This window comes from Glycine max, chromosome 11 (assembly GCF_000004515.6).
Source record: "Glycine max cultivar Williams 82 chromosome 11, Glycine_max_v4.0, whole genome shotgun sequence".
Taxonomy (NCBI): Eukaryota; Viridiplantae; Streptophyta; class Magnoliopsida; order Fabales; family Fabaceae; genus Glycine; species Glycine max.
The window spans coordinates 973,247-996,032 of NC_038247.2; the positions used below are offsets into that span (position 1 = coordinate 973,247).

At 29.9% G+C, this 22,786-nt stretch overlaps 3 protein-coding genes across 4 annotated transcripts; all 3 read left to right on the top strand.

The window, feature by feature from the left end:
• Nucleotides 1-12,751: 12,751 nt before the first annotated feature.
• LOC100815719 (ethylene-responsive transcription factor ERF021) lies at nucleotides 12,752-14,358 on the top strand. Its single transcript, XM_041006532.1, has 2 exons — nucleotides 12,752-13,667; nucleotides 13,862-14,358. Exon 1 carries the CDS (start codon nucleotides 13,075-13,077, stop codon nucleotides 13,630-13,632), a length of 558 nt encoding a protein of 185 aa, XP_040862466.1. The 5' UTR covers nucleotides 12,752-13,074; the 3' UTR covers nucleotides 13,633-13,667; nucleotides 13,862-14,358.
• Nucleotides 14,359-14,505: 147 nt separating this feature from the next.
• On the top strand, nucleotides 14,506-17,200 carry LOC100813246 (uncharacterized). Its single transcript, XM_003537950.5, has 5 exons — nucleotides 14,506-15,112; nucleotides 15,901-16,015; nucleotides 16,117-16,198; nucleotides 16,304-16,355; nucleotides 16,912-17,200. Exons 1-5 carry the CDS (start codon nucleotides 14,741-14,743, stop codon nucleotides 16,972-16,974), a joined length of 684 nt encoding a protein of 227 aa, XP_003537998.1. The 5' UTR covers nucleotides 14,506-14,740; the 3' UTR covers nucleotides 16,975-17,200.
• A 682-nt stretch (nucleotides 17,201-17,882) lies between these two features.
• LOC100792856 (peptidyl-prolyl cis-trans isomerase FKBP53) lies at nucleotides 17,883-22,197 on the top strand. Of its 2 annotated transcripts, XM_003537911.5 has the most exons (11): nucleotides 17,883-18,059; nucleotides 18,259-18,332; nucleotides 18,736-18,971; nucleotides 19,115-19,254; nucleotides 19,653-20,004; nucleotides 20,171-20,362; nucleotides 20,820-21,063; nucleotides 21,182-21,269; nucleotides 21,351-21,392; nucleotides 21,478-21,526; nucleotides 21,839-22,197. In XM_003537911.5, exons 1-11 carry the CDS (start codon nucleotides 18,047-18,049, stop codon nucleotides 21,918-21,920), a joined length of 1,512 nt encoding a protein of 503 aa, XP_003537959.1. In that variant the 5' UTR covers nucleotides 17,883-18,046; the 3' UTR covers nucleotides 21,921-22,197. The 2 variants fall into 2 exon arrangements, with proteins under 2 accessions (XP_003537959.1, XP_040862467.1); XM_041006533.1 differs by having other exon boundaries at nucleotides 21,182-21,392.
• The last annotated feature ends 589 nt before the right edge of the window (nucleotides 22,198-22,786 follow it).

Sequence of the window (22,786 nt, forward strand, 5' to 3'; positions counted from 1 at the left end):
CTTACATTATTACATGTGCCAACTATTTACTAATGCAATGCTGCAGGTTTAAGCTTTCTGAGCATGTGCTGCTACGACCGAGAATTCTAAAACCTCTGGGATATTATTAAACTTCCAATTGAAAATTAGTCTTGTAACAAAAATGACTGAAGTTTATAAAAATATCTTACAATTTCAAGAAAGAGAAAAAAAATAATAATTACATATTGTGGTTATAAAAAAAAATGTAAGGATGTTCTTTATCCAAGTAAGGTTGATATAAACTTAATTAAAAACCTGACTCAAACTTGATTCAATTGCGTCAATTTCCCCCCTTTCAAATCCAACTTGATAAAATTAAATGTGATTACGTTACGTTCGAGTTGCAAACTCATTACAATTATTATATTTTTAAACAGATACCAGTAACTCATTATATATCCATGTTATTCTTTAAATTTTTCTGGACAGGCTTTGAAATTTGAGAATAATACTTTAACTCCACGATTCAATTCAAATCAATCTCTTCATTTTGGTTGGGTTTGAAGAAAAAATCATTAAACATGTTGTAAATAAACTGTTTCACGTATATATCGTACTACCTAAATAGGTACCAGGCAAGTTGTCCTCACACCTCAACCTAACTGTTAGGTTATATCCGCAAATATATGAAAGTTTAAAGAAAACAATGGTGATAATCATCACAATGCCAATGGCCTCCACGCGCAGTGAGAAAATGTTGCGTGTGAGTGATTGAAAGAGACAATGGATTATGTTGTGAAATGAGACAGCAGTATTACTGTTTCTAATTTCGTTTAAATTTTTTTTACCAAGTTCTTATTTCGTTTAATATTCATTATGTTTTAGTCTATTTTCTTAAAAAAAAAAACTATTAATGTTGTGTATGTGAATCTAAAATCTCATTAATATTTTATTTACCTATATTCTAATTTAATAATTTTTATAATAAGAATTTATCATAAGTAATGAAATATTTTTTTGTGTACGTGCAATAGTCAGACCTACTGAGGTTTAAACTTAAAATTATATGTATATCATCCTAAACATTCACCACTAGACCGATCCTAGTGATTAAGTAACTAAATATTAATTAAGAAAATTTTGATCAAAATATAAAAACATTTATTGAATAGATTGTATGTTTAATATCTAAAACATTAAATATATTTAATACTAGGAAGCTTTAAATTTAGTTTCCTCATTATCTTAGGAGCTGATTTTACGGATACGAGGTTCCTGTTGGAATTAACCGGAGCAAGTGGGAAAAAGACCAACATGAACATTGACCATTGATGGAGAAGAAATTAAACTTTCTTTGTCTTTTGTCCGTCAAATACTTGTGAGAGTGCTGTCCAAGACAAGTTTTCATCCCAACACCGCCATTTCCAGCATTGGGTCCCACAAGATCCTCCTTATTACCAGTGAGTGCTTCATTGCCCAATCAGATTCGGTCAAAAGGAAAATAATGTCGTTTATGTTTATGATGCAATTTTATTATCAACTCATTAGTCTCACATTTAATTTATAGTCTGTGTTGAAGATCTTTCTTAACTATGTATGTGTGTTGCAGCTGTTTCCCTCCCTGCATTGACGTTCTGCTCTTCGTTAATTAATTCTTATTTCTTAATCAAATCAAGGCTTTATGTATTTCTTCAATTACTATATAGGGATAATCTTTTTTATTTCACAACTTTTTTTAAGCAGTGCACACTTTCTTTTTTATTCCTGTTTAAATATTATACGCCTATGTCTGAGTTCATCTAATCTACACATTAGACATTGATTAAAAAAATAAAAATAGATTTGAGTCATGTAATGTGTATTAGTCATTAATTTCGGATGATATATGTAGTTGGGATTGTTATGATGTTGTGTTTATTTTATTTTATTTTTACGTGCTTTTGTTTCTTTCTTTGGCAGATATTTGCCTTGAATTGAATATTGGAGATTCAATGTAGGATCAATATTGTTACTCGCGGTGGGGCACTGGGATCTGCTTTCGCTCTTTGGTTTATAAAATGTTTCAATGAACATTAGGGAATGTTTAAGAATCTTTGGTTGAACTTAATTTATAATTTGACACTGTTGTTATTCGTAAAGCAGCAATTGTCGGTGAAACAAAAGTTTCTTCTTACATTCAGTTAACATTTGAACGGAACATCATGGCAGATTAATTGACTGGATTATTTAATTAATCATATCTTTATTTCTCACCTTACTATTACGAGAATTACCATGTCATACATAAAAGAAGAGATAAAATTGCTATAAAGTTATATATATATATATATATATATATATATATATATATATATATATATATATAACTATCATAATTAAGATTTTTTATTCTTTACAAAGTTAACGATATATCTTATAAATTTAAATTCTTTAAATTGATTCGGAGATTTAATACTAGATTCAAGTTTTAGTCATATTTAAAATCTCTCTCTTTTAAGAATATGTTTGGTGAATATCAAACTTAAGTCCTCCGGCAATTGATCGAGTTGCCATTTAGTAGGAACATATATGTTTGAAAATAGAATTTTTAAAAAATAATTATCTTAAAAAATTAAACTTTAAGTTAATCTAAAATAAGATCGGCGAATCCTTTAAAACAACAACTCCATGACGGTTAAAACATGTCCTTGGCAACTCAATTAATTTTTGAGTTGACCAAATAGAGAATTAGGGTATGGCTTGTTAATCAACGAGTCAAAGAAAAATCCTAGGGAAACGCGGAGTTCGTATATGTAATGTAAGTGTACATATATGCTCTCAATGGATCATCAAAGTATAGTTATACTAGTATTATATTATATATGGGATATTTGTTTTATGGCAATTCTGTTGAAAACGAAGCGTGTATTAATTTATTGAACAGGATTGTTGGAGCTTAGCATGATCCAGCTGTTATCAAACTCATGCAGCCATCATCATACTAATATTGATTTGCTTGTTACGCATGGGCACTAATCATATGGAAAATTAGTACTATTTAAGTACTCATTAGCTACATCGGTTGATACTTCTTAAAGATGCAGATATTGACTTCTATAATGGCTTACTGGAACCCTCTCTTTGCTATTATCCACTCAATTTTTGTTTCACGTTCAACAGTGAGCACAATCAACCCCCCACTAATTAAAGTTTTTTTTAAAAAAAAAATCTTTCTATTGACATTTTTTTTCTTTTCTGTTGGTATACAGGATTTTTTTTCTCTTCAGTTTAAGCTGACGTGAACTCGGCAAAGATAAATTTGGTTTGCAAAAAGTTTTTAAAATAATATTTAATAAACAAATGCTCCCAATTGTATACTTATATTTCGTCCTATTCTTTATTTTCTCTTTGTAAGTATCTGTTTGATCGTGTTTTACTTTTATTTTATTTTAAAAATTATTCTGTTTAATGTTTTAAAGAAGTAATTTTTATAACAAAATAAAAAAAAAACGTTTGGTAAATATTAATTTTAAAAAAATAATTTAGAGATGATAAAAAATATACTTGATAAATATATTTTAAAATTATGTTTCCTTACTTCCTTATCTGCATGTTTTCTTATTTTCGTTTTTTAAAAGCGAAAGTGAAAACAAAAATAATCTATATAGCCATTTCTACTTTTCAATTTTTTTAAAATTAATATAGAAATAGTTTTTTAACATAATTAAAAGAAGTTATTCCAAAAACAAATTGCATTATAGTTTATGTAAAAATATAAAAAAAGTAAAAAAATTAAAAACAGCTATCAAACAGAACTTAAATCGTTACTCTTTTGCCACTCTAAAAGTTATGAGTATTGTTATATCATTTTAAATACATTTTTATGTAAAGCATCTCAAATAATTTTTAACATTAAAAATTTGCATCAAATTTGATTGTACCATTAATGTAGTATAATGTGATACAAATATAAGCAATAATTTGTTATATGACAAATGGCTTAAAAAATGTTACTTATTTATTAACAAAATAAAATAAATTTTCTAATTATTGTAACTATATTTGCGAGGAAAACAAAAACAATTTGAGTAATGAATTTCTAAACAAGACAAAAGTTATAAATAAGGAGTTTATTTCTTTGGATATATTCAAAAACTGAATTCAATTGTGTAATTGTGAAACAAATATAAAATATTTAACTAAAATATATCATCCTTTTGTTAGGGCTTCTTAGCTTCCTTTGTTTTTGTTTCTTTTAATTTTCCTACTCACAAAAAAAAAAAAAAAAAAAAAAACTTTCTTTAATGGATCCTTTCGTGAACGAATCCAAAATAGCTTTTTAGCTAGCCTCATTCTAGCGTGTTTTAAGTAGAGCTAGGTATACAAATCACACCTCGAAAACAATTTGTTTAACTTGTATTTTTGGGAAATGTAGATCTAATAAAATGAAAAATGGATTCTTCCATCATTTAACAGTCTACCCGAGGAGGTAAGAAAACAAGACTCTTGTGGATCTCACAAATACGGTGAGTCCCACAAAAATTTTATATCGCATTTTTTCCTATTAAATTAGTCGAGTAGTATTAGAGAGAATTTGTATGTTTAAATTATTAACTTTAGCCACATGTTTGCATAATTTATAGGCTCGATTTGTTTAGCATGTGGATTAACAAGTCAACTTGCAAACCACCATATTTTGTTGGAAAATGCAAATTAATTTTAATGAAAATTTTATTTTATTGGTATTTTTTGTTGAGTATTGAAGTTAAGTTCTTCATAAATGATAATGTCATTTTCTCCCTTTTTATTTTCTCTTTTTAGTTTTTTAGGTTTTATTAATTATTTGGCTTGTAATTTATTAATATGCTTATCATCTTCTTCTTAAAACTTATCAATTATTAACAGGTCACCACATATGAAAATATATATGATTTAATATTTTTAGGCCTGTTAAGAGTAGTTGCAAGTTTTTTTAAAATGTAATTTTTGAAAAAAAACTTAAAATTAAAGTTGAAATATTTTTTAATTAACTCAATTTCAAACTACTTTTACATTCATTTTCAAAAGGAAGAAAAAAAATATTTTTAAATTTGGTTGTAAGATTAAAAAACACACTCTCACTATCAATGTCATCACCATCATCATTTCACCACCCTCACCATCCCCACCATTATGGATGGATCCAATAATGCATCAAAGGAAGATAAATTTTTTTTACACAATTATATAATTATTTTACTTAAAATAAAATTATTTGATAAATAAAAAGTTCTATAAAAATATTTTTATTGATTTTTGTGTAAAACTAGAGGTAAAATATACTAATAGAAGAAAATTAAGCAAATATTAACTTAATATTTTATTTTTCTCTATCAATATTATTTTATTTTATTTTTCTTTGCATGTATACAAAAGATCTTGTGAGAGGGAAGGCCAAGGCTCTGTTTATCCCCCCTAAATCCATCTTCACCCACTGTCAGTCCATCATATCATCATCACCATTGTTATCATTATCGTTGTTAACTTGTTGTCACCATTATTATTTCTTTGTTATCAACATCACTATTACCACCATCACCATTAACATTATATATCTTTATCGTTGTTATCATCATTCTGTTATTTTGTTGTAAAAAATTACATTTTTAAAATTCTTACTATTTTTATTTCTATTTCTAGCATGTTTATTTTAATTATTTCATGTGTCAACATTTTTTGATATTATATTATTTCATTGTGTAGCAATATAAGAGAGAATGATTGACTCATTTTATCAATCTATAATTTGCAACAACTATATATTTTTAAAAACTAAAAATAACTAAAACTAAAAACTCAAAATTAATTTCAATTTTTAAAGATTTCAAAACTAATTACGGAGAATCATTTCCAATCGAGCCTTAGTTAACTTTCTTGTTTTATAATAAATTTTTAGTTATCTTTTGAGTATTGATTCATTATGTTGTCTATTTAACTATGAGTTAAGGAAACAAACACAAGTCAAGAATCACCTAATTCGTTTTGTGAACTCCAACAATCTAACCCGTTAAAGATGTAGGCTAATGTAGGTGAGTCTTAAATAGATCATCCTAATTTATCTACTTACCACTAATTCCAAAAGTATTTTTAGTTGTTGCATGATATAACAAGATACAGACATTAGAAAGTTTTATAAAAAGAGTAAATTAGTCTAATACTCCTTTAGATTTTCTGAAATTGTACATAATTTCACATGCTCGTTTAACCTATTCAAAAACCTCCCTTTTAAGGGTATACAATAAAATATTTTTTAAACAAGTAAAGAAAATTATGGTAATTTTTTTATCAATAAATATTAATTTTTTAACCAAGTAAAGAAAATTATGATAATTTTTTTTATCGATAAATGTTAATGGTTATGTGTTAGTTTTGTAAGAATTTTAAATCCATGGTCTATCTCTCCTTTCATTCACCTTTTACCGTAAAATCAATTTTATATTTTAAAAAATATAAAAAATGTGTACAATATGAAAAAATCTTTAAAATGTGAATGTAATTTACTCATATAAAAAACATAAATACATGATCACTCTTCTTTCGTTAAAAAATATGAATTTTGTTACCTATGTAAGTTCTGATTAATTATCATGATAATATTTTTCCCGTGACACATTTATGTGTATATATTTTTTAATTTTTTTTTACAAAATTCTTTAATTTTTGTTAATTCTTGTTATGTATGATTTTTCCGAATATTAATTATTCTTTTTGAATTACCTTTACACACACACTTATTTTTTTTTTTCCAAAATGTATAAGAGGAACGAAAGTGTGATTTAGTAACTTAGAAATGTGCAAATAGTAAAATAGAGTTAAAAATACTTTAGAATTTAACTACTTACAAATTAGTAATCATTGTTACAGAATGTTTCTCCTTTAATGATATAATAAACTTATGGTTAACAAAAGTAGCAGAACGTTGACTCTAAAGAAAAACTTACTTAGGCCACAGGTCCTATTACTCCTTAGCCTCCTCAATTGGAGGACTATTATTTCATCCCATAAAAAATCTTTACATTACATAAAAATTAAGGTAAAAATAATTTATAATCACCATGTTTTCTTAAATCTTAACCCACACCGCAGTTAGTACAAATTCCTTATATACACACGCACGCACGATTCATCACATATGGCCATTTGTTGTAGTCCACCAAATTGAGTGCGATTATTCACTTTTGGTTCCCTTTTATCACACTGTCCATAATCTTAAAAGTTGACATTCTTAGAAACCAATAACACACAAGCCACAGAACCGTGGAGCCTGATTAGTTGTCCTCGTCATTGGAAGCATGCTTAATTACTATTCGAATTCCTTTCTGGGAGGGCAAAAATTATTTCAGTTAATTTTGATGTAAGGTGTTCTCTCTTTTCCAAATAAAATTCTTACACATGTAAATGCGTCGAAGAGGGTGTGTGCTCCTCTGAACTCCACTCTATTTGGAAAAAATCTAACGCGCTTATTGTGAGAACAATGCTTCAGCTTAACGCATGTGAATTTGTTAGTTACGTACATTTTGAAGTAATTCTTAATGAATAACACAAAGGGGAAATGGGATACATGAAACTGATAAGATATTTTTACATTTTTACACGACTTATTATTACACACGGAGGTAATCATTGAATTTATACTACAACAGATATTCATTCGCAAATGTTCAAATTCAAATGAACTTTATTTATGCAAATTTAATTTGCAAGTAAGAGATAAAGAATTTAAGATGGAAGATAAAAAGAGGTAGAAGATAAAATAAGAATTTAAAATAAAAGATGATAAAGATAAAAAAAGTAGAAGATAAAATCTATAAGAGATTTTAAAAGATTAGAAAAGTAAAAGATAAAGATGATGATAAAAAGATGAATTCAAAATATAAATATGTTGAGGCCTAACATGTCAAAATTAATTGTAATGCAATCTTAATGATTTTCTCTATCTAATGTTATATCAGTTTTCATTTATGAGATTGCATATTTTTCCTATTTGAGATAGAAGAAGAGAAGAGATGGATAAAGGAAGAGAAAAGATAGAAAAAATGTTTTTCCTATTCGAGATACTTAGGCTTTAAGATGTATTTATGAGTCTTCATGTGTGTTTCTCTTTTGCTTTATATAGGTCTAAGGGAACTCCTTTTGGACTTATTTGTGAACCTTTTTCGTCTTAAGCATGAGCTGAGCAAGTTATCTCAATCTTTAACTTTTTTTTTTCTTTACGGTTTTGCTCCAATTTTTCTCTAAGGCACTTAAATTTTCTTCTTTTGAATCATGTTGGTAAAAAATTATAATAATATTAAATTCTTCATTATTTCATTAAAAATAACATTAAAATAAAAAAAAATTAAGCATTCTTAATAAAAAAAATAACTATTAATTAAACCCAAAGTTTACAGTTATCACTCAGGTGACTCAAACTCATGTATCCCATATCACAAAAATAATATATGAATAATTGAGCCAAATGTAAAATGATAAAAAAATTTGTTTATAAAAAAATAATATTATTTAATGGATACAAATATTTTTGAGTAATTATAATTTTAAAAGAGTCTTATACTCTTATTAAAAGAAAACAATCAAATTTCTCAAAAGAATTATATATATATATATATATATATATATATATATATATATATATATATATATATATATATATAAAGATGAATGTAATAAGATAAAGTCATTATTTCTTACTAGCATTAAATAAAATGACTAACATTCATTAATTAGATAAAAAAATAATTAAGTTAAAATAATACGATGATAAATTTTAATAATCTTCAAAGTAACTGTAAAAAAAATCTTCAGAGTAATTTTGAAAAATAATTTAAATTATTAGCAAAATTAATATAATGAATTGCTAACCAACTTTCTTAATTTTTATAGATTAATTAAAAAAATCTATATACAAGAAGGAAGGTAATACTACCCAAGTGGCTAAGTCCCTAGCCACGACAAAAAAGAAACGAAAAACATTCAGGAAACAAATGTTTTGCTTGCAACCATAAGTAGGGATGCTGTGGATGTTATAAAGGATTATTGGATTAATGGTCATTTGAACGAATCCATCTCGATTTTTTTCTAATTAAAAAAAGGCCCCGTCCCTACGTGCAACCTATGGGTGGTTTGCCTGGTTTCACGTGGGATGGATATTGGTAGAACACTAGCACTGATTCAACATTTGAACCTGCTCACGCTTTTTTTCATTCTCTGAATTAATTTACTCAATTAATAGTAGTGACAGTTTTTTCTTTAACCCTCTCCTCTTTGTTCTGGCCCTTTAGTAAGTGTGTTATAATACTAGAATTTCCTAATAATATATAGAGAGAGCAAGAGGAAGATACATAGGTGTGCTACTTTTTATTTATTATTTAACCTCTTTGCATATATCTTTTTTGTCGGAAATTTCTAATAGTGGAGAGCATCCACACTTTTAATAAGCATCTCCGGGCCATGATACTCGAGTAAAATCGATATTAATTAAATATATAGTTTCATATAATATTATATAAAATATTAAACAATAAACTTATATAATAACAACAAACTATAAGCTTTTTAAATTAATACAATAAATTATATTAGAGGTGTGTTATAAATAAAAATGTTAATAGAAAAAAAATTAAATAATAATAATTTTTATCTAAATATTATTTGCAAGATTAATTTATTTCACATTTTTAATATGTAGAAATTAAAATAAGAAATAGTTCAAATGTTTTTTTATTATTAGATTTCACTGTTATGTCAATTAATCATAAATCACTGTAATATGAATTTTAAAATAATTATTATAAAAATTAAAAAACTTATCATATACCGTAATTTATAAAAATTAAAAAACGGCTTTATACTATTAGTATATAGTTTGTTTTCCCATTACACAATTTTTGTTGTGCAGATTAATAACTCAACGAGTTGATCAATTTTTCAGCCAAAGCAGCCGGTTCGACTCAATTCCTTAACTTATGTTATGTGAACATCGTTTTGGTTTGAATAAGGGTGATGATGGAGTTTTGGTCGTGTAAAGAGTTGGCTCAATCCGGTTTGTAATTGGGTAACAATTTGATATTTATTTAAATATAGTTATAACTTTTTTAGCTTAAGTTAATATGTTATGTAACGTTTAATATTTTATATCTTGTGTTTTTGTTTTAAAGTATAATTATAAACAGAGAGACGGATCCAGAAATCCATGAGAGGGGCTATTTTTTTCATTATTTAAATATTTAATTTCTGAAAAATAATAATTTCTACAAAAATATCTACTAGTTTATGTAACTTTTGTTTTAAATAATAAAAATAAGAAACGTAATAAAAATTTCCCACCACAAAAAAAAAACTATTTCAAAAGATAAAAATTTCTATAATACATGCGATATCGATTATTTTAAAAAACTAAGCAAATGGAGTAATTATTTCTTAAAATTATTGTTGAATAATGAAATAATCATCTAATATAGATCGATTAGATTGTTAAGTAGTTTGTGTGGATTTTCTATCTACTTGTCAATTCCATTTATTTTTTTCCCAATCTATTGAGAGAGTAAATCAAAATGAAAGAGGTGAACAATATTTCTATAGCTTCAATTAACAAAAGTACACCTGGTATTACCATGCACTAAAATATATTAATTACCTTCCTTTTGCCACTAAAATGGAAAGAAAAAAATTTGTCTCATAAAGATCATTGTTAAGGACTTCACATATTACCGTTCATATTATATTTTTTTTATTATTTTAAGTTTTGGTAAACTCTCTGGTCTCACATATACAATAATAATCGAATAAGACTTATGACAACATTCACACAATTTAAAAGATGAACAAGGTTATTAGATATATTAATATTTTAAAGCTATCAAATTATATAACAATAATATAATAGATATGTGTCTATAATATAATACAGTGTTTATATAATAATTTTGACACAAACCTTAATACAAACTTTAGTATTATTATAATACATATATCTTATATTTTAATTGATTGGAACAATATATATAACAACACTCACCTAAAAATTATTCTCCTTACTAGTTAATGATTGGCGAAGTCCTTAAAAATATTATTATCAAAGCTCCCGAGCTTGGATCAGCTATTTGCCTATTTCATACTATTCGATTATTACCATATACATTTAATTTACATTATAATTTTTTGGGCTTTTATACACAGTATGTGAAGTTCAGAAGGAGGGGGAACTAGGATCCCTGTCTGCCCCCTTGGGCCCATCTCTGATTATAAAACATCTTGTACTATTAGATTGTTGTTTTTAAAATTATATAATTTAACTATGCATAATATCTAAAATTATACCTTTTTTTTTTCTTCTAAATAATGAGTCGGTTCGTCCTGAACTAATCTTTAGCAAACCATGACCTGGTGAAGTTTAGAGATAAAAATCTCGTTTAATAAAAATTAAATCAGCTTCATATATGTCTCATTATAGTTGGTCAAGTTATTTATCGAGTGGTTTGCAATACGAGGATCCATGTTACGGTCTAGCTGCCAAGCATAAAAGCACAACGGAGAAGTAGAAAATAAAAAAGGTTCAAAATAGTAACTTCCACCTTTTCATCCACACTCCAATAGTTAATGGTTACTTTTAATATATATATGTTGACTATCTTAAAAAAAAAATACATCTATGTTGACATAATTTATCAACATACACTTACGTACACAGCGTCGCAGCTATAACTTTTCATTTACTTGAAACGAAAAGCAGAACTCTATGCTTTTCTTAAGGGGTGGCAAATTTTAGATTTACCCCCTCTTTCAAAAGAGCTTTTTTTTTTTTTTTTTACGCATGGGACCAAAAAAGTATAAACCAGAGAAATAATCCCACTAATATAAATAGAGTTTAATGATAATATATAATTATGTAAAATAATTTTATAATATTATCAAATTAAAAGTCATATTATATATATATATATATATATATATATATATATATATATATATGACTTTTAAGATAATTTTATAAAACTTAATAAATAAATTGTGATTGAATGATTATATAAATATATAATCTTTTTTTTTTCATGAAAATAATAAAACTTACATTATCCATATAATAATATTATATTTTACTATCTCTCTTCATCATATTAACCATTTTATGTGACATTTCTCTATATTATACAATTCTCGTAACAATACTTGTTCTGTCTATGTCATAAATCATAAAAGCTTGTTATTTTAATTTTTTGCAATGATCTCAAAATTAATTTTACTGCGTTACGTCACCTGTAAAGTTTTTATCTGCGAGAATTAGACCACCATGGACATATGAGACACTGCCGGAATAAACTAAACGCAGCTGATCCCATTGTGTGCATAACTTAAACTATAAATAATATATACACACACAAAAGTATAAATATATATGTCCATGGCCATGCTGATCTCAGATTTCCAAAACCTTGTATTAGGTTCTACGAATTTGGATTTGTGGTTGGAAAAGAAAAACCCTTGCCACCTAAGTTCCCAAAACGCGTTCTAAACAGTTACTCTTTGTCACTTAATCCATTTCTTTATTTCGTCTCCATCAATTCTGCGCCAATCCAATCCCCAAATTTTCGAGTTCAAAAGTTGACACAGAAACACATGGCACCCCCTCGTTAATTCCCATCTCTCCAATTTCACTTTTGAAACTTCACACAAACAAAAAAAGGTAAAATATGTATATAAACAAAAAAATCTTCCCCACTCCAGTACAGAAATTTTCCCATTTCCTTAATTTAAGTAGCACATCACAAACAGAGATTCATTATTCATAAAGTAAAAAGTTGCAGCAGCGTACATCCATCCAATCAAAATAAAATAAAATAAAATGTAGACATAGATTTTGTTGGAAAACAAAGGGCATAGTGAAGCAGCTACGAGGAAGGTCACCAACATGATGAATGTAATGAATTGAAATCGAGCCACGTTTCAATTGACATCCATCCACATCTATAAATACCAACGACAATGTTCCGCACATTACAACTTACCAGCTAGCTATTACAATTTACAACATTGACAAAAACATTTTAATTAAACTATAGTAGACTATAACATTCAAATTTCAAAGTTTTGAATTGCATGGACATGCCTTCTTCAAGTTCAAGCCATGTTGTTGGCGCTGCTTCTTCTGCATACCGTGGCGTCCGTAAGAGGAAATGGGGGAAGTGGGTGTCCGAAATCCGCGAGCCAGGAACCAAGACAAGAATCTGGCTCGGGAGTTTCGAGACTCCCGAGATGGCCGCCGCAGCGTACGACGTCGCCGCCTTGCATTTCAGGGGCCGCGACGCCAGGCTCAACTTCCCTGAGCTTGCCAGCACCCTGCCGCGCCCCGTCAGCAACAATGCCGACCACATACGCATGGCGGCCCACGAGGCCGCTCTCAGGCTCCGGACAAACCCCGCCGCGCCCAACACCGTTGGCTCCGCCGGCTCCGTCTCCGCCGCGCCGCTAACCGTGAGGCTCTCCCCCACTCAGATTCAGGCCATCAATGACTCGCCCATGGACTCACCACAGACTTGGATGCAAATGCCAGACACTTTCATGATGCATGATCAGTCCATGATGTTCGCAAACGGGTATTCCTTTGAGGACAACGAGTGGGAGGATATGCACAATGATTCTCTCTGGGATCCTTAGATACATAAATACACATACATACATACGTACCTACGGTATTATACCATACTAGTATTATTTAATATTAGTATTTGAATTAATTAATTGTGGTTACGCTACATCACATTACATTAATTACGTATATCATGTGATTAATCAATTATTTAAAGTAAGATGACAAAAAAAATTGATGTTTGAGTAGATGGGTGGGATGGTGACGCTAACTCTCTCTCCATTTGACTTGTCCTAGATTTTGAAAGAAAGAAAGAAAAAAAAAACAAGAGCTGGTAACGAAACAGGTCACTGTTTCCTTTTTCTTTTATTTCTTTCTTCCAGGAATGAAAGAGGTAAATTGTGGAAACAGTGGGATTTTGATTATTTCTGGAGATGGATTATGAAAGCAATGGCGGATTGAGAAGGGCGACTACTAACTGTTTCATGGAATAGCAATAGCAATGAAATTCGATTTGTACGAGGAGATGCCATTTGTTTTCTCAGATAAGGGAGTAGTATACTATGGAGGGTCCCATTAGTGATTAGTGTGACTATCAAATAAGTATATGGTTTATTCATATTCATATAGCGAGTGGGTGGGATTTGTTTTGTGTACCAGATGGGCCACGAACTCTGTTTTATTGGCTGTGTTTTATAGGCTGTGGAAGAGTGTGGTGTGGTTTTATTCTTATTAAATAAACTAAGATGATGTATTGGAAGTCCATTTGTCAAGCAGATGAAGGAGTTTAACCATGTTTTCTTTTTTCTGATATGATGATTTCTTGTAAGATTATTAATGGAACTTGGTGATCTTCATTGCTTTTAATATTGTATTGTACACTAGTAGTACCCTCCAAAAGATATTGCAATCAATGCTATCGCTTGAGACTTGAGAGGTTTTGCCCTTTCGCCTTTTTTTTTTTTTTTTCTTGCTTCCACGGGCTTTTATTATTATTGGGCTTGTAATGGGTTGACCCAAATCAAAAAAGAAAAGAGAGAAAAGGTTTGTGTTGTGGTACTTGGATAATGTATCTATAAATTAAAATCCGTGGTTCTGGTGTCGTGGTAAGGAGGTAGTTGGTGTTGTTAGTTAATAGATGATAGCAGGAGATTTGAAGCAAAAATTGAGCATAAAATGTTTATAATTGTTTCCACAACTTCCACTTGCTTGCTTTTGAATAACTCAGCTTCTTCACCTTTGCTTCTGTCTTGTTGTATCGATTCAGTTAAATATGGCTCGTTTGCTCTTCCCAAGTTTGAAAGAAGAAGAAGAAGCAAATGGAGAGCCGTTGATGGGAGTGGCGAGAAGCAATCAGCTGTTACCGTAGCAGCAACTACCACAAGTACTTTTGATGATGATAACGACGTTGTTGACTCAGCTTCAGCTGTGTTGAAGAATTTCTATGGAGGAATCAATGCGCATGACGTGGATTCTGTAGAGTACCTTATCGCTGAGAATTGTGTGTATGAAGATCTTGTCTTTCCCCGACCCTTTGTTGGTCGTAAGGTAATTTACACTCTCTCCCTCTTCCAAACCCCCCCACAAATCTGTTAATGCATGGTGCAGTCAAGACTAATTAATTTTCCTGTCGAATAATTATCTTTCTATTAATCATTCTAATACATTATTAAGTATTAAATAAAAAATAAATGTGTATTTTATGTTTAAAAAATACATTTAAATTATTTAATTAGTAAATAAGAGGATAGATGTAGAATGATAAAGATTTCAGACTTTTAGTTTGTTTTCCCTTGCTGCTGAGATTGGGAAGTCAGTGATCATAGGAATAGGATTCATGATAGATTAATTATAATTTTTTTAAAGACTCAGAAAATGTAAAATGTAAATGGAGAAATGATTGTTCTCTCTGTTACGTGGAGTTGTGGATCAACTTTCTACTCATTTGTAAATCTATTTTTAAATTTTAATCATCTGTCATATAATGAATTAATGGTCTACAACTATAAGTATAATGCTTATTATCTACACTCAATTCTATCTATGATTTCATAAGGTTACTTGTTATGCTAAGCGTTTCCATGAGGTGATCTCGTCCTATTTCAAGGAATTATTTTGAGAAATTCTTTTACATTTTTGTACAATTTTGTTTACAGCCCAGAGAAAAATTTAATGAAATAATAATTACGATACCGTGCATTGCATAGGTCCAAATCTAGTTTTGTTTACAACCAAGAGAAAAATAAGAAAAAATAGAGAGAGAAAAATGTATTGTAAAAAGTATATGCTTATAAGAATAATATAACTCATTAGTTTTAGCTTTAATTATTGTTCAGGAAATTCTAGAGTTCTTCAAAAAATTCACTAATTCTACCAGCAAAGATCTGCAGTTTGTTATTGATGATTTGTCTACTGAGGACTCCTCATCTGTTGGGGTGATATGGCATTTAGGTGCATTACAAATTCTGTTGTTCTTTATTTCTTCATTACTTTTTAAAGTGCTTTCAGATTAAAAAAGCGTATTATTAATTAACATTTGGAAATGGATGCAGAATGGAAGGGAAAACCTTTTCCCTTTAGCAAAGGGTGCAGTTTTTATCGTCTAGAGGTGATCAATGGCAAAAGGCAAATAACGTGAGTGATAGTGTGTTTGATGCTTGTTTAGCTAATGCTTATCTCATTACTTTTCTCTTTTTACAGTAGAAACTTACAGATAAATCTTAAATTTTGTGAGAACAGATATGGGCGCGACTGTGTTGAACCTGCAATCAAGCCTGGGGATGCGACTTTGGTATGTGAATTGTTCATTTCATACAATGTTTCTACTTTCTATCATGGGGATTAGGGATAAAGAAAAGAAAGTGTGTATAAAGATAATAGGGAAAAACCGAAAAGTAAAAAACAAGATGAAAGACTAGTGCTGCTACAGATTAAGAAGTACATGACTTTTTTCTCTCTTTCTTCACACTAGAATCAAATTGATTTATTCTTGTCACATGTGGTGCAGGGATAAGAGACGAAGGAAAAGCCAAACTCTAAAAAACTCATTTAACTACCAAAAGTTAATAATCTAGCAGGAGCCAGATTAATTGCTCAATATCAATCCAAATCTTGTCTCAAAACCTTTGCTTGCTCTTAATTATAAACCAAAATTATGTACTGTAGTCTGTAGGCATTTAGTCTTAAATTTCCCATTTAGTCTTGGTGTGTAGTTATTGGATAAGAGCAAGGAAATACTGATGGTGAATAAAAACATATATGTTGTCAAGGCATGTGCGTAGGTGTGGATGAGTGTGTTTTTGGCCATTGACTGAGTTGAATTTTCTTGGAAAACTATTTATATGCAGGCAGCGATCAGGAGTGTAACATGGCTACTGCAGCAATTTCCTCAGTTGGCAAACTGGTTATAGTGAAAGATTCTACATTATTTTGGAAGCGCATAATGTGCCTCCTTTTGCCCTTACAAAATTAGTCTTTAAAATTTGATCGTAGTTGGATTGTATAACATAAAACTATTGCACGGCAGGTGAAAGTGTTGTGTGTGTATATACAAGATATGGGACATATGTGTCAGGATGAATTGACATTATAGCTGTCAAATTTTTACACTTATATAATAGCTTTTTGTTTGAAGAAGAAGTTCTTACAATTATAAATAAGAGGAATTATTTTCTTTCCTCCTCATATATTGTGAAATTGATTATTCTACGTGAGAAGTCATTGCATGTTTGTAACAAAAGAAATAAGTAATTAAAGAGTATGCATTTAGGGTTTACAGTAGGATCTTAACTTGATTTTTCCCCACATAAAACAGAGAATATGTGCTCAATAATCACATTTATGGTCATTGCAATATGTGTTTACAATAATTCTCCAACAACGAAATCCTAGCAATTTTAAAGATAATTTTGAAAAGAAAAGTTACCCTTATATAAGTTTTAAAAAAATGTAGTTTACCTTTGTCAAATATAAAATGTAGTTTATGACGTAATTTTTTTTTATTTTTATAAATTTTCAGAAATATATTTAATCATATAAATCTTTTACATGATATAATTTTTATACAGCGAATTTACATAATTTAATTAAATCTATTTAAAAGTAAAGTAAATCAAACCTAAAATAGATAGAGACTAAAAGAAACAAGTTTAAATTTGAAAAATCAAAATAAGTGTTACCTAATTTAAGAGACAAAAGCATATTTAAGAAAGAAAAAAACTGCAAAAAATGCGTTAAAATGGACAAAGTGCAGTTCATTTTTATAATAAATTCAGGTACGAGGAAGCAAAAACAAGTCTGGGCGGTGAGCGTTTGGGTTCAAAGCCCATTTAAAGGATACGATAATGCAATTGGACCACTACAGCTGTCTCGTGCTAGCTAGGGTTAGTCTGTAAACGGCAGGTCATTACCCAAAACGGCATTCACGTTTAGGGTTTATAGAAACGTTGAAACCCTGACGAGTGACGTGGATTTCATTTCGCAATGGGATTCTGGGGTTAGTCTTCTTCATCCTCCATTTCTCTGCATTCCCCTTCCAGTTAGTTTTAAATGCGTTCTGTTCTATATAGCTTTACAAGCATTGAAGTGATTAAGTTGTTTCTTTAATACCTGCTACTATATCATTCTGAAATTCGCGTTGCGTTTTAGCTATACTGAATCTACTTATTTGTGTTTCTTCATCTTGTTTCGCTCAGGGATCGAAGTGAAACCTGGCAGGCCATGTCCTTATCACGCTGACAATGTGCGAGGGAAGCTTCATGTTACTCAGGTTCTTCATTCATATACTCAACTCCTCTTCCTTTTTTTTATTCATAGAACCCGAGGTTCTTGGATTTCTGTTGTGCAAGAAACACTTTCTTTCTGGTCTTGTAAATTTCTCAGTGTTGGAGTTCCCAACAATTGTTGCTGCTTTTCTTTGATAATTTGTATGAAGGTTTGAAATGTAATTTCCACGTGTGTTTTAATTTGGACTCTTGATAAATTTGCTTGACGTTATTATACTAGTATTTAAAAGGCTTAATTAGTCTAGATTTATCTGTCAATATAACATTTGTATTCGTGTGTAATTAATAATTATATGCGTTTGTATGCAATGGCACTCAAGGGTTCTGAAGTCTGTTGATATTTTTTGGTAAGTTTCTGTTTTGTTTCTTCTTTCCCTAAAAATTCAGGCTACTCTAGGCATTGGCTCATCATCGGAGAAAAGCATTCTTCAGTGCTCTTCTGGACACAAAAGTCCAGTTTTCTTGTGTTCATTGCTACCAGATAAGGTTGAGTCATGCCCTTTGAATCTTGAGTTTGACGCAGATGACTTAGTGGCATTCTCAGTTGTTGGTTCACGAAGCATCCACCTTTCTGGTTATTTTGCGGCCGACGATGGGGATGATCTTAGGGATGACTATGAATAGTATCCTTCTGAATAATTTCCATTTGTTGACTTATTTGCATTTCAATTTAAGTTTTGTTCATATAGTTGTGATTAAGACACAGTGCATGGTGTAACATTTGATTTTACAATTAGCTTCTTTATTTCCTACTACATTGTGAAAGTGATTCATGGGGGGAGGATATTGAAGGAACTGAGTCAGAGGAGTCATCTGAATATGATAGTGAAGATGGATATGCTGATGACTTTATTGTTGATAGTGATACCGACATGTACCCATCTTCGCCAGTCCCAAATAGTGGAGGTATTTTCACTCTATTATCAACTTTTCTCGAGGCCATGAAATGATTATATGTATTTTCTGCCCTTTTCTTATGTTTCTTTTTATTATTTTAAAGTGGATTTCTAACTGATGTTCTCATGTTTTTTTATATATTTAAAGATACTTGAATATTTATTAAAATAAAATACAAAATATTATCAAATACTCAAATTCTTTGGCTATGTTTTTCCTGTATAAATTCAAGAACGATCCAAGAAAAATTGCATCTGATTGTAGACATGCAGATACATTATTATTTAATGATAGATAATAGATATGCTATAACATCCTATCATACAATTCTCACTTTCATTATAATAAGTTTTATCATTACTCTGTATAACATGAATGACATGGTATTTTTTTCTTTTTTCTTTCAGTTGTAATTGAGGAGATAGTGGATGATGATAAACCTGAAAATGGATATGATCCAACTAAGAAATTAAAGAAAAAGAAACAGGTAGCTCAATTGAAAGAGAAAGACAACAAAAGTTCTGGGCTTCCAATTGTCGCTAAGGGTGATACTGACCTTGTGGAAAGTGAAGACGAAGACGGCTTTCCAATTCCCACTGCAGAGAAAGGGGTGTCTGTCTCTCAGAAGGCAGAAGCAGAAACGAAAGGAGAACAAGCACGTAAGAAAGCAGAGAAAGCCAAGAAGGAAAAAGATGTTGATCATTCTGCTAGCGTAAAACGAAAAGTTGATACTGCTGATGAAGATGAGCCACAGGATGGGTGAGAAAGATTTACCAGTTTAATTACTCCCGAGAATAGATGTCTATCTGACATTTGCCCTGGCCACTGGCCCACCTATTCTTTTTAAGAAAAAAAAATATTTTTAATCTCTATTTGTGCTGGCTGTTTTATACTGAATGCTTCTGATAATGGTAAATGGTTTCAGGAAAAAAAAGAAGAAAAGAAACAAGTTGAAAGAGCATATTAAAGGGGAAAGTGATCATGCAACTGGCAATAGCAATGAGACAAAAATTACTGAACCAGATGAAAAGCATCCTGAGGAGATTAAAACTACAATCAACCTGAGTGATGTTTCTCATGCAAAGGATGAAGATGATGGAAAGCTATCCAATAACGAGTAAGAAATTTCATCGAACAAGAATATTAGTTACATTTCACCGGGCTTTTGGTGTTACTTGTGTGGACAGTTGGTTTAAATATTACATCTATATTTAAATCCCTATTCTTGATATTGATATGCAAAGCCAAATTTCTTGTGTTGACTAAATCCTCGGAACACCTGGTCAACTGAACGATAAATTCTATTAGAAACAGCACATTGGAAATTGAGTTTGCCTTCTCATTTGGCATCTTTACCTTCAGTAAATTGGAGTTCAGCTCTATATGTCAAATTGTGAGGTCTTGCTTGGTTTTGTGGTGAATTTTGTACCTGTGGAGTCATTTCCAATTACCTTTCTTTTCTTTGCATGAGATATTGAAGCTTGGAAATTTGGGAGGCTGGGTTTCCTTCCCTCTCTGTTGCACTCTTGTTATTTACTGTTGTGCTAACTATTTGTTTGTGGTATTTGTTGCAGGGTCCTTGCCGAGAAGAAAAACAAGAAGAAAAAGAAGAAAAAGACCAAAGAGTCTGAAGGGGAAGTTGCTGCAAATCAAATTACTATAACTCCTGAAAAGCAGAATTTGTCCACCTCAGAGAAAAAGGGGCAGAAACAAACTGAAACCAAGCCATCCCAAGTGAGAACTTTTCCAAATGGATTGATTATAGAGGAGGTATTTATGGGTAAACCCGATGGCAAAAAAGCTGCTCCTGGAAAGAAGGTTAAACATCATCTACGGATTTATGATAGAATTGACATAGTTCACTTGAAGAATAATTCTGTTTAACCTATGTTTTTAATGTAATTTCTTTTAATTGAAATTTATTGTTTGATTTCAGGTCAGTGTTAAATATATTGGCAAACTGCAAAAAGATGGGAAAATATTTGACTCAAATGTGGGAAGGGCACCCTTTAAATTTCGCCTGGGTATGTGCTGCATTGATGTGTTGAATTTGCTGGGATTTTCCTTTCTATATATGCTTCACCTATTTCATTTTGTATTTGCAGGTGTAGGACAAGTCATCAAAGGGTGGGAGGTTGGGATCAATGGTAAATATATATAGTTACAAGATTTTATGCTGTCTTAATATTATATTCTTTATACTTATTGTAGTTTTCTTTTGTTTCTTGTCAGGGATGAGAATTGGGGACAAACGAAGGATCACAATTCCACCGTCTATGGGGTATGAAATTATTCCCAATTTCATCTTTTATTTGTTGGATTTTATTTCTCTAAACTTTTCATGTTTACTTCGATGATTTGAAATTAAAGTAATTCGTAAACTTAACTAACTTAGAGCATCAGTATGAACCTTTTGCTTTCTTACTCTATAAGTATAAAGTACCAAAATGTCTTGGTGTAATTAAATTACATTTACTATCTGAATTTTCTCGTATTGGATGTCATGTTCTTCGATGTGTGGAGGACTCTCATTGGTTTAATTGCTGAAAAATGCCTCTTTTGTTTATGCCAAAGCTTTTTTTTTGTCACGCAGATACGCAGACAAACGCGTTGGGAGTATACCACCAAATTCGTGGCTTGTATTTGATGTCGAGTTGGTTGATGTTGATCGCTGATTTCTATCCCTCATTGTTTCGGTTTCGAAATGGTCTGGTCCCTTCGGGCTGAGAGAACGTTAAACTCACATTTACCATTTTTGGTCCCAAGTGTGGATCTTGAGACCAAATTAGAGCTCAAGTTTTGTAGGAAATTTTGGATTGAATTAGGGAATTCACAGTCTTACGAGCTTAAATATGCAACAAATATAGTGTTTGCTTTCCTTATCAATAGTGTTGATCATTAAATGTGGGTTTCATTTGGATTGTACAATAAATTATCATGTCTCATTTCTCATTTTTATTTTTTATCCTTCTATTTTAGATTGTGTTATTTTGGTATTTTAAATTTTTTAGCTAATTTTTATTTTAAAATTTTTCATTTATCTAAAATTTAAAATTCATAATTTTCATTCAAAAAAATTATTTGTTGAATTTAGTTTCTTTTAGAAACTCAACAATTAGTGCATCGAATTTTATTTAAAAATAAAATAATACAAAGTTTCTTTTCAAATTCCTAAGTTTTCATTAAATTTCCTGTTTTTGAAATTTAAATTATTTTATATTTCAATTTCATAAATTTCTAAATATTTGGATGAAGAAATAATAACGAAAAATTTAGACAAAAATAACAGGGATTAAATTTGTTTGATTTAAAATGAAAGGAACTTGATAATTTTTTTTAAATGGAGATGTTAAAATTGTATATTATTCAAATTCAAATTAAATGAACTATAAAGTGTAAATAATTTTATTTTCAGAGAAAAGTAGGAAGTGTGTATTTTACACTTGATTTCTTGGGAGTTATAATATTATTGCACATATGTCGTACAGGGACAATTATTAATTACTGTCTTTTGTATGGAGACAATTATTAATTAGATTTA

Coding starts and splice junctions, on each gene's coding strand:
- LOC100815719 (XM_041006532.1), top strand. CDS start 13,075: ATGGACATGCCTTCTTCAAGTTCAAGCCATGTTGTTGGCGCTGCTTCT.
- LOC100813246 (XM_003537950.5), top strand. CDS start 14,741: ATGTTTATAATTGTTTCCACAACTTCCACTTGCTTGCTTTTGAATAAC. Junction 16,016..16,116: donor TGGGGTGATATGGCATTTAG/GTGCATTACAAA, acceptor AAATGGATGCAG/AATGGAAGGGAAAACCTTTT. Junction 16,199..16,303: donor AATGGCAAAAGGCAAATAAC/GTGAGTGATAGT, acceptor TTGTGAGAACAG/ATATGGGCGCGACTGTGTTG.
- LOC100792856 (XM_041006533.1), top strand. Junction 20,005..20,170: donor GAAGATGAGCCACAGGATGG/GTGAGAAAGATT, acceptor AAATGGTTTCAG/GAAAAAAAAGAAGAAAAGAA. Junction 21,393..21,477: donor GTGGGAGGTTGGGATCAATG/GTAAATATATAT, acceptor GTTTCTTGTCAG/GGATGAGAATTGGGGACAAA.